Source organism: Juglans regia, chromosome 13, assembly GCF_001411555.2.
Source record: "Juglans regia cultivar Chandler chromosome 13, Walnut 2.0, whole genome shotgun sequence".
NCBI lineage: Eukaryota > Viridiplantae > Streptophyta > Magnoliopsida > Fagales > Juglandaceae > Juglans > Juglans regia.
In genome coordinates this window covers 35,279,402-35,292,046 of record NC_049913.1, presented here as the reverse complement: position 1 = coordinate 35,292,046, position 12,645 = coordinate 35,279,402, and the positions used below count along the sequence as shown (strand labels likewise).

Below are 12,645 nucleotides of genomic sequence, written 5' to 3'. Positions count from 1 at the left end.
CAACTGGGAAAGGCAGTAGTACTTTTTCCATCCGTTTATATACACAATTCTTTCCCTGGCTGCTTTATTCAGAAACTTCTCTCGGTTAAACAGTCTAGCCACTAGCTACGGTAATGGTACTCTCTCTGAAACCATCTAAATCCATTCTCGCCAACCTGATTTGGACAGTTGCATGAAATGCTACAGACGCCTAACTGATAGTGCCGTGCATGGAGTTCTAAACGACAACTTGTGGCTCAATTTTCCAAGTATTGGTTAGGTTCTTATCATATCAGCACTACCAAACACTTCACATTCTGTGTTTTAAGCAATTAAAAAGATCAATCTGGGGGTGAAAGGTCACTGGAGTCGGTAAGGCCGATCAGATCAGAGTACTCGTGCCAGAACCCTGCATATATAATAATGTGTGATATTGGACAGCTTTTAAAGTTAGCTATAAAGGTTGATGGTATATGTTTGAACCAAATGATGTAAGGGACTAATTTATTTGGGTGGCTGATCTAAACATATACAGGGCCATTTGAACTTTGAAGTAGTACTTTCTCTTTTGGCTCCTATCACATTACTCAAATTGGACTCTCTGCCTAATTTGATGTGCTTTTTTTAGACATGTCCTAAACGACAAACAAAATGAGCAAAAGCTTAATTGTGTATTCAGTCATTTAGCTATTGGCTGAAGTAGCTGGATGGAACATCATTAATTAGTGGCGTTCCCTACGCCGGTGTACATGTGTTTGTGTTAGAGAAGACAGATCAGTATTAAAGCAACTTTGTAGGACCCAGAGCATCTAAAACATTTCACATACAAACACTTGGAATACTCCTTTTTTTTGAGCAACCTTATTTGATTGAGAATGAATAACCCATAAAAAGAGTAATTTATAAAGAGAAATGATAGTTGTAATTATGAATGTGTAAATATTACGTAATTATTTTAAAAAAATGAATAAATATGGAATTCACATGAAAAGAAAGTTAATTTTTTAATAATGGACTCCACTGTTTTTTAAAGTGACTGCACGAAATTTATTCACTCCACGACTATATATAACATTATTTATATATAAAAGCTCAAAATTAATCATTAACTAATAAAAAAAAAATATTTTTTATGGAAACTAATAAAAATATTTAATTTAAGTATGGTGCATGGAATTGGGGTCCAATAATATGGGCTTGATGGGCTTCCATTTTAACACCGTTCTTCATGGATTGAAGTGACTTTCTTTCTGATAAGAACAAATGGTCACGAAGATGGAGAGAGAAAGAGAGGCTTGGAAAGAAAGCAACCTTGATGCCCATTACACCTGTGAAACTCAAAAAAGCATTGCCTTCCCTACACCTAACCCTAGAAATTAAAGAGATGGCAAGAAGAAAGGAAAAGGGAATTGGGTGTGAACAGTGACAGAAAAAAGTTCTGTGTGATATAAGTTTGGCCAAAGATTTCTCAGGTCATTAACAGGGTAGGTGGTGGGGTCTTAGCACACATGACAAGTTTTCTTGGGTGGGGGGTCACTACATTCTCTAAGAAACTTTCAATTATAAGGAACGTTTCAATTATTTTTCTTGTGCTTTTTCCAGATCAATGAATCTGCATAATCATAAAAGAGAAAATTCTTTTGACCAGCTATTGAGTTTCTAAGATTTCTAGGACCCAAATCAACTTTTACAGAAATGCTTTTGACCAGCAATTGATTTTCTTATTTATTTATTTTTAGATAGAACTTGATATACTGATCAGTTGCCATCCATTTGACAGAATTATGTATTCCCACCATATATTTTGCAGTTTATAGGATCAAAATGAAACTCACATGGATTCTGCAATTTGGACAATATGTATATATCTGTATATAACCTGGAAATGGCTCTACTGATCTTAAGATATCAGAGAGACAACAGCTCCATACTGACATTTCCAAGACTGTAATCCTTTGTACCCATTCATGTTGTAAGCTTGTGAGACAGGAATCAAATTTCAATATCTTGACCAAGGTCTTCCTAATCAACAGTCTGGATAAGCCACACGTGTGTGGGTCCTTGATCTGTCAGTCACAATCCGTGTGATGTGAGGCTATTATGTGTCCTCACATGGTTGGCTTTTTCCTTGGATTGTCGTCTTGATGTCACCCATGAGCTTATATGTCAAGTGACCAAATTTCCCAATTGCCCAAATATTTTGAATATTCTTATTTCCTTTGCTAAGATATCATTGCAAATGGCAATTTACAAGGGAAAAAAAAAATTTTTTTTTGGTAAATCTCATCATTTATTTTGTATGTTCCAACTGTATCCCTGTGAATTTGTCCTAATATAATTCTTCATTTAATTCTGTGGGTATTTTCCTATATATGAAATTTAATTACTCAGAGTCACACACACACACACACACATATACATATAACAGGATAAAAGAATACAAATATAAATGTTAAAATACACTAAACTATGAACATAAAATACTTCTACAGAGAAAACAAAAAAGCATACAAGATCTTCTTCTCTATGAAGATTTGTAAACTTGGACCACAGAACAAATTATTGAGATCTGATCTCTCTTTTTCTCTGGCAAGAACTTGTCAAATTATTTAACTGACCCACCTTACCTCAAAGCTTAATTCGGCCAAATCACTAGTTAAACAACAACCTTACTGCAACCCATGAAGTGACAGATACACTAACTGGCCAAAAACAAAAGTGACATCATGTGCAATCTGAGTGTATGTATATATATATATATATATTTGCAAGTAAAAAGGAGCCTTCAACTCTCAAAAAGACATGACCCTAAGGCAATGCTGATCATAGCCTCTTTTTCTTTTTCCAGTTGCTGGAATGGTTTCAATCAAGAGTACTGGAGGATGGAGAAAAGGAGCTGTGACCTTAAGGAGTGGGGTTGGGATGGGGGTGTTTGGTCAAAAAGACTCAAAACTGATCATATGGTCCATAGAAGTTTCTTCTAAAAGCATAAAGGCTGGCTGATATTTCTAAAGTGTACTGATTCTGATAAATATTGCTTCTTCAGGTCCTGTCTTTCTCAAAAATCTTCACAAATGCCTTATTAGACATGCCTGCACTGTACTGCACAATAATACTGACTTAATTAGCTAGATTAAGCAGTTCTAAAAAGGGGAAAACCGACATGCTTGCTTAAATGCTTGGATAGAATAGAAGAAGCAGGCAAAAGGATAAAAGGGGTTTGTGTTGTATCTGTATGGCTGCGGGCTATGTCCAACAGAAAAAGAACATCGGTTATGGGCTAGCTTTGGGCTAGCCCATTACTTGCTGAATAAGATTGGCTATTGTAAGATTACTAGGCCGGAATGGCCCACTAAGATCGGGTGTCCCTTATAGTTATTGCTTTTGACTGAAGACTGAAGTTAACACTTAAGATGGTTTGGGAAAAAGTATGCATGGTTTGGAAAACATATGGCCGTTAATTATGGTTTAAAGTTTTCTTTTGAGAGAGAACATCATTGTTGTCCCAAGGAAATGCCTTCCTCATTTCTTAGGAAAGAGAGAAATAAGACATTGTAAGTATGACAACATATAAAGAGAATTGTTAGTTACAGTCTCGAATAAGAGCATGTATGCGGACTACTGGACTTTATAATAATTTACTCTTCAAATTGCAATGAAATGTCAAAAAGGTCCCTAGAGCTCAAATTATCAAATCTAACTTCCTTCCCTCCCTCCAGTGATTCTACCATAGAGTGACCCGTGTTTCTTATCCTCCTGGGTGTTCGAACATCAAGTGAGCCTGTCTCCTCCTCTCCTTGTAGATTTATAATTAATGTTACATTGAGATCTGTTTTTTGGGTGGTGGGGAATCTTGGATTTCGGTGTTCTGATTATTTTTTAGATGAGTTAACGAGAGTACTCTCAAACGCTCTTACTAATATTCTTTACTTTATTGTTATATTTCACTTACTTTTATTACAATTTATTATTTTATCTATTTTTTACTATTATTTAATATTTTATTATTACTTTTTCACTACTATTTACAAACATTCTCAAACACTTTCATTATCTGGGAATGGCCTATTGGGAGATTCACTAATGGCGAGAAGCATCTTAATTTTGTTGTTCCAGCAACTGATTTCGTATCCTCCTGTGTATGTTGGCGTTCCAGCAAAGAACATTAATACATTATTTTTCCTTTTGGCATTTATTTTTCTAAATAAATGGAGAGGAACATCTTAATTTTTTAAAATTAATTATATATATTCATCCATGATTGGTTTTTTCAAGAGTACTTTTAGATGTTCTTTTAAACTTTATATATAATTGATAAATTTGAGATCATGCATGTCATAGAAACCAGCTTCCTAGGGAAGAACCTGATTAATCATAATATATAGAGTGGTACAACCTTAGAGATCATCAGAAGAACCTGAGTATTATATCAAGCTAGCTTCATATATATGCCTGTTTTGTATGTTTAAATATTCATGATCAACGTTAGCTTAGGTAAATTGAAATTATATGACAGTTGCTTGGTTCTATTTGGATAGTGAACGTATTTCATCTCATCTCATCTCATTATTACAACTTTATTAAATTTTCATATAAAATATAATAAACAATTCAACTTTTTCAAATCTCAAAATAATAATAATATTAAAAAATAATATTTTAACAATATTTTATTCAACTTTTAATTTTTATCTAAAACCATTTAATCTCATCTCACTGTCCAAACCACACCTAGTCAAACTTGACAATGCGTTTAGACTCTTATGTACATAATCACTAATATATGCACACACAATAGTATATATATATATATAGTCATTGTAATTAGTATATATGGAATTACTCATACAAAAGAGAAGTGTTAATTGTATTTAAGAAAAATTTATAAAAAATTTATTTCTTCATATATCAGTTATTGATATGTTAAAAAATTTTAAATTTTAAATTTTAAAAGAAAACTGAACAAATGAGTCTTGAGAATTTATCGTAAATATAATTCTAAGTACATGTTGAATTACTCATTTCACATTTTCTTGTACCTGCCGTTTTCATTTTAGTTAACGAAAATTAACTCACTCAAAATAAAAATAAAAAAATACCTGCAATGTTTTTGTAATGTCAGACTGGTTTGTTCAAGTAACTTTTGATTCCAAACAAAGAGACAACGGAAGTTTTCTCATGAGTTATGAGAGTTATGCACCGCACAGCGGCTGTAAGAACATTCTCATTGGTTTGGGTAAATGTATATTTAAAATTTAATTAATATCATACTTTTTATATTTATCTATTCTATTTAAATTCAATCCCCACATTAGATTAGCCATTCACATTCTATATAATACTAAAATATTATTATTTTAATAATTAATTAATTAAATTTATTTTTATCATATTTTATAGTTCTACCAATTAAATGTTAATAATAATTATATTCTAGTTAAATTAATATTAAAAAAAGTTAAATTAATATTAAAAAAAGTTTTATTAAATGTTAATAATAATTATATTGTAATTAAATTAATATTAAAAAAAGTATTATTAAATGTTAATAATAATTTATTCTAATTAAATTAATATCAAAAAAGTTTTATTAAATGTTAATAATAATTATATTCTAATTAAATTAATATTAAAAAAGTATTATCAAATGTTAATAATAATTATATTCTAAATGTTAAATGTTAATTATATTCTAATTAATTTAATTTGTTTGTTTGGAGTGAGAAATTAGTATTTTAATATTTGGAGAATCAATTATGGTTATCTATATTTGGCCAATAACTGTAGCAAAAATGTAAATTATTTTGAAAATGGCCAATCCAATGTAGAGTTTTTTTATACAAGTTATCTAAATTTTAGATAATTTTTTCATTTGGCCAAGCCAATGAGAATGCTCTAAACGAACCAAATCAAGCCTAATTAAAATAAAGATGCCCAAGCTCGATTAATATATAATCTCGTTTGAATAAAAAAGTTCAGAGTATTATATATATATATATATATATATTCGTGATTAAAAATAAACTATCGAGTCGAATTTGAGTTGCTCGAATTCGAACTTTGTTTTTTTACTCTAATCTTTTGATTAATATAAAAAAGAATTAATTTTACAAAAAAATTTAACCATTTATCTATTCAACCAAATAGTTTTAATTAAAAAATTCTTATGATATAAATTTTTATAAAATAAGTCAATTTATACTTATAAATTAAAAAAAATTAACATCACGGGTGTGTTTGGATGCTTAGAATATCTTAAAATTTTGTAAATATTAATAAAATGGTTTGAGTGAATATGTCTTACTGAGTTTTGAAAAATGAGAGAGAAAATGTCGAATAAGAATATATTTTAAAATAAATATTATATTGGAGTTTGTGAAAATTAATAGATAAAGTTAAAAAGTTGTTTGAATATAATTTTTTAATATTCTTTTTATTTTGAAATTTGTAAAAGTTATATTGGTTTTTATGTTTAAGTAGTTATTAGTTAATAATTAGATGAAAAAATTAAAAATTTGAAATTGAGAAGTACTTTATGTTTGAGTGATATTTGAGAATGAAGTTATAAGAAATATTGTGAATTTTAAAATGCTTTCATGTTTGCCAAACATGCCCTAGATAGCTTGATATATCATATAACTTGTAATGAAATACACAATTGAGTATAGATAACTAAATACATAAATATCTTCTATAAAAAGAATTAGATAAAGTATCTTATACACGCTTTGGGGATATAATAAATATATTAAATAAGGTAAACTATAAATAAATTAATAATATATAATTAAGTATATAAAATACAACTAACATGTAATAAATATAGCTTATACATTTATAACACATACTACAAGCTTTAAGGATACGTTTGGACATTGAACTGACTTGAATTGAGTTGAGTTGAGTTGAGATGATAAAATATTGTTAGAATATTATTGTTTATTATTATTATTATTTAAGAATTTAAAAAAATTGAATTGTTTATTATATTTTGTGTTGGGATTTAAAAAAATTATAATGATGAGTTGAGATGAGTTTAGTTTTCAAACGAAGCCTAAACATGCCCAAACGAGCCAAGTTGAGATTATACAAGTTTTGTTCACAAGTCTAAATCAAATTGAACCGAGTTTATATAAATTTTGCTTATTTAATATTCAAACAATTATTTAGCACTTTCATTTGGCCTTTTTTTTCTTGACCTAGTTCGAAACCTAATTATTCGAGTTCCTGGGGTGGTTATCGGCCCAGGTTTTACCCAGGCCAGCATGCAAATACAATGACTGTATTAAATAAGTTAATGCTCCGTTTAACTAAAACTAAACCATCGCACTTGTCGGATTACCTAAAGCATTCGCTCATCTAAATTTTCATATAAATAACTAACCATAATCTATTTTTTCTATTTTAGCTAACTACTTTTACAATACATCATATCACTTTATCTATTATTTCTCCGTATCATTTAAATATTCTTTATTTTTTTATTACTTTTAAATATTTTCTCTAATTAATATTAAGTTTATAATATTTTTAGGTCTTTTAACATTTCTAATATATTACTATAATTGTAGTATCTCCCCATTGTTAAAATGACATTAATAGTCCAATAAAAAAGAGAAAAAAGAAAAAAACCCATTATCCATTTTTTTGTGAATTCTTTATCATTTTCTATGTTTAGCAAAGTTTTCATCATGATAATAATTTTTTGTAATAAAATAAAGTATTTTAAAAATATTCTAATTTTTTCATGTTTTATAAATAAAAGTATATATGTGAGAAATATAAAAAAAGAATAAAGAAAAAGAAAGAAATAGTAAAAAATATTTACATAAATGAATAACACATGTTAAATGTAGAGAGAGAATCACTCTAGCTCATATGTATTTTGCATTGATTTTACATAATCCAATGGAAACCTTATTTTAAAATATTGATAGTTATTTTACATAAAAATGCAAAATAGATAAGCCATTGTGAGTGATCGTATGAGCATAAATGAAATTAATCGACTCTCATGTGTCTATATTTATTTCTCAACAACTTGCATCAAAATTTTCCCAAAAACAAGAAGGTAGGAACAGTGACAATTAAGATACAAACAGTTATTTAAAAAATATATATATATATAATAAACAATTCAACTTTTTCAAATTTTAAAATAATTTTTTTAAATTTTTACAAAAAATATAAAAAAAAAAAAAATTTTTATTCTACTATTCACAAACCATCTCAACCTATTTCTAAATCCAAACCACTCCTAAAAATACAAGAACAAGTTCTAAAGACCTTTCACAAAAATCAGAGGCCAAAAGGTTGGGATGCAATCTTAAACCTCTCAGCGGCCACAAACAAGGATAAGGTGTATGAGATCGCAAGCTCAGCTCCCCCTACGCATATTAATTAATAACATCGGAAAATAACAGTTTGCCATGGCCCAGGACCAGCCTTCTTTCGTGTATAATATACAAATAAATGTGTTGGACGTGAGTTTTGGAAGGCAGTGAACAGAGCATGTAGATAACCCACATCCATGGACCAGAAAAAGAACAAAAAAACAACGAAAATTATGTTCAACAACTATCACCAAAAGAAGGAAATCCTTTCGGGATAAAGATTGCTAGAACCATCTATTCCATCCACATATTGATCCAGAAAACTTAGATGTCCAAAAACTTCATAAAAATTTCAAAAATACTATAAACACAAAAAAATTCTACAAAAAATTCCAAACATTGATGTGGCACCTCCCCTATTTTGTTTTTCTCTTTCTTTCTCTCCTTCCCCGTGCCCTCTCCCCATGCCGGCCATGGTGGTCGGGCACCACCTCAGGATGGGCAAAAGATGCCGGCATGCGGCACCGCCGACGTGGAGCTGACTCAATTTTGCAATCATGTTTTGGAGAATAACGTAGGACTCACTCAACTGTTTATCATAATGTACGAAAATAATTTTTTGGGCTCTTAAAAGCAAAATTCATAAAATCTACAACTACGAGGACGACCATGGCTGTTCAACATTCAAGGCATCAATAAAAGAGAAAAAATAATAATGAAATAGAAAAAAAAACAAATAATAGGAAGGAAAAGAGCTCGCAATCAGAATTCAGAAGTATCAACAAATATACGACTTCATAAATTCAAATCCCATACTGAACAAATTGTGAAGGTTATGAGAACGATGAAGAAGAAGAAGAAGAAGAAGAAGAAGAAGAATCTATTACGAAATATCGGTATTTGGTAATCAAGCTTACACCCAAAAACCCAACAACGAGAAACAACTGGTGAGAAAAAAGAAGACAGCGCTTCTGATTCATCTTCACCGAGCATTCCATCCCCAAGAAGATAAGAACAATCTCCAAGCAACAAATGAAATCAAATAAAATAAAATCTGTAACAAACCCAGAAAAATCTATAAGCCCCTTGCACACCCAAGTTCGAGTATTCTAAATGTTAGGGCAATCCCTCGCAAAATGCCCTTCCTCCCCACAATTATAGCACACTCCACCACCACCACCACCACCGCCACCACCAGAGTATCCGTGGCCACCCCCGTATCTCCGGCTCCCACCGCCACCGCCACCGCCAAAGCCCCCTCCACTACCTTCTTGATAACATTCCCGAGCCAAATGACCGATTCGCCCACAATTGTAACACTCAACACCACCACCGCCAACACCAGTAGCAAGACCATAGCCTCCGCTACTCCTTCCACCTCTCTGACCACCGCCCCTACCGTAACCACCACTAGCGAAGCCTCCGCCACCATATCTACTGAAATTACCGGCTCTTCCCCTGCCACCTCCGCGACCAACGCCCGGGCGGCGAGATCTGGCGAGGTCAGTCACATCCACGGCCTTGGTGCGGCCATCTTCGCCGTAGTCAATGGAAAACTCGACCGGCTGACCCTCCAAGAGGGTGCGGAACCCGTCGGACCGGATCGAGGTCTGGTGGACGAAGAGATCCTCACCACCTTCGTCCGGAGCAATGAACCCGAACCCCTTTTGCGCGCTGAACCACTTTACCGTGCCCGTGGATCTCTGGGTCTCGGCCATTGCTAAGCTAAAACGATCCCGAACGTTCCAGAAGATTCTTCGTCAGCAGCAGTTGGCCATGGAGGAAAGGTTGTTTCTCTTCTTGTTTTACTTTGGCCTCGGCTTTACGGTTGCGTCAAAGTTGCGATAGAATAAATGGGGTGGGGACCCATTAACGAGGGATCGGACGGTTGAGTTGAGGCTAGCAATTTGGATCGTATTTCTACGGTACATAGAACAAAATTTTATTCGCTGGCTTATCCATTCGGGCCACGTCATATTTATTGCAGGCTACCTTTGTTTCGTTTTGTTTTTATTTATTTTTTGGGTAAAAGGACATATATCATTGCTGGGTAGGTTCGGATTCACATAATATCTTATTTTATTTTTTTATTATATTTTTTTAAAATTTTTAAATAAAAATTATATTTTAACAATATTTTATTTAACTTTTAACAAAATATCTCATTTTATCTGAAGTGTCTATCTAAACTCATCCTGAGTGATGCTGCCCACCTAGCACAAATTTGACTTTTTATTTTTTTATATTTTTTAAACATGTTTAAATATTTTTAAAAAATAAAAAATATAATAGTATACTAAAAGTCACTTTCTTAATTATTAAATAAAAATAAATAAATATATAAACGATTAAAAAGAGATGACAAACTCAAGCACGTGTACTAATATTTTTCTATATTATTTATCATAACAGTCTCTTAGAATCAAAACTAATTACATAGCTCTTTCAAAAAATAAAAAAACTAATTACATAGCTGCATCTTTCATAAATCCAACAATGATGATATCTAGATAAAAAATTTTGTTTTTCATTCTCATACATTACACATCATAAAAAATTCAATTAATTTAAAAAATTCAATGATGATAGCTCAAAGTTTGAATTTGTTACTTTCTATTTGTTTTTTTCCCCTTGTAATGCTACTCAAGTTTTGCAATGGCAGATTGTTTTTGGGGCAACAATCAGAGGAGAGGGAGAGGGGGGGCTTTGAAGGAGAGAGTCTTTCAAACTTCAAATGAGGGAGGGAAAGAGAGAGAGAGAGAGAGAGAGAGGGGCTGGGTATTTCATATGAAGACATTAATGTGATTCTCTACGTGCGATTTTCTTGTTTAGTTTGCTACAATCTATACATGTCAACTATTCATTCGCAGGTGTAAATCAAGTTATTTTATCCATAGAGTTTTTTATATTTTCAAATATCCTAAGAAATAATTAGAAAAGTCGGCTATCTTTATTTGTTTAGTACGCAAGTAATATTATTATGGTATTTTAAAATATAAGGAATGAGGTTGATAAAGAAGTAATGTTATACACTACACTTTCATCTTATTTTAATCATACTAAGTAGTATGTGATACATTCATTACCATTAGATGATAAATAAGCATGTAATAAATTATCATTTAATGGTGATAAATATGTCACATCATACTCAGTAGGATGAAAATGAGATGGTAGTACTATAGTATATAAAATTTTCTTTTTTATAATCATTCAATGAATATTTATATCCAAATCTCCAACAGTAATATATATATATATATATATTTAAGGAGAGGGACTGAACTAATTTTAATTTATTTATAATTCTCTTTCTCGACGAAGAAATATCTTTTACAAAACTGAAGAGCTTTGGGGTTACAATATACGTACAAATATAAAAAGAAGATGAGTGAGAGAATGTTTAAACTGATGAAGCAATTTTAATCTCATTTTCTCTTGACCATTGGATTGCTACGTGGATTAAAAAGAGTGGTTTGTCGTTTGAGTTGGCAGTTTGGTTGCAAGTGACAACAATTAGGAAAATGATAGGAGGATCAAGAATGGTACTCCATTTTGACTGATTTTTTTTTAACTTAATAATTAAAGAAATGATAATTAGTGAATTGATATTTTTTTAAAAAATTAAAAATATATTTATATTTATCGATACAATGCGAGAACACCATTCTCGATCCCTAACATTGTCCCAACAATTATGTATAGAAATACAACAATTCTAGATGAGTTGTAGTGGTAGAGGGAGATTTTCGTTCCATAATATGGTATCTTAGAGCATCTTCATTGGTTTAGTCAAATGTATTTTTAAAATTTAGCCAATATCACACTTTTTTACATTTTCCTATTTTATTTAAATTCAATCTCCACATTGAATTAATCATTCACTCTCTATAAAATAATAAAATTTTATTAAATTAATAATTTTTATTAAATTTATTTGTATCACATTTTATAATTCTAATAATTTAATATTAATAATTTTTATATTCTAATTAAATTAATATTAAAAAAAATTATATTTTCAAAAGTTATTTTATGCTAATAACAAAAAATATTTGATTAAACTCATCTAAATTTCTATCTAAATTTCTTAATTACAAACCAAATAATATTTTTGCTTAGAATGAGAAACTAATATTTTAAAGTTTACTTTGAGTGAAAAATTAGTATTTTAATATTTGATAAATCAATTATGATTTTTCATCTATCTTATTTTAGATTTGACTAATTCAATATGTAGTATTTTTTCCATCAATTATATAAATTTTAGCTATTTGCTCCAAGGGAGTATCTATTGTAGACGAGCTTATTAGGTAGACCAGTCGAAGGATGG

General features: G+C 30.6%; 1 protein-coding gene across 1 annotated transcript; it reads right to left on the bottom strand.

Annotated features, from left to right (window-relative positions):
• Positions 1-9,080: 9,080 nt before the first annotated feature.
• On the bottom strand, positions 9,081-10,157 carry LOC109013657 (glycine-rich protein 2-like). Its single transcript, XM_018995815.2, has one exon. It carries the CDS (start codon positions 10,028-10,030, stop codon positions 9,422-9,424), a length of 609 nt encoding a protein of 202 aa, XP_018851360.1. The 5' UTR covers positions 10,031-10,157; the 3' UTR covers positions 9,081-9,421.
• Between the last annotated feature and the right edge of the window lie 2,488 nt (positions 10,158-12,645).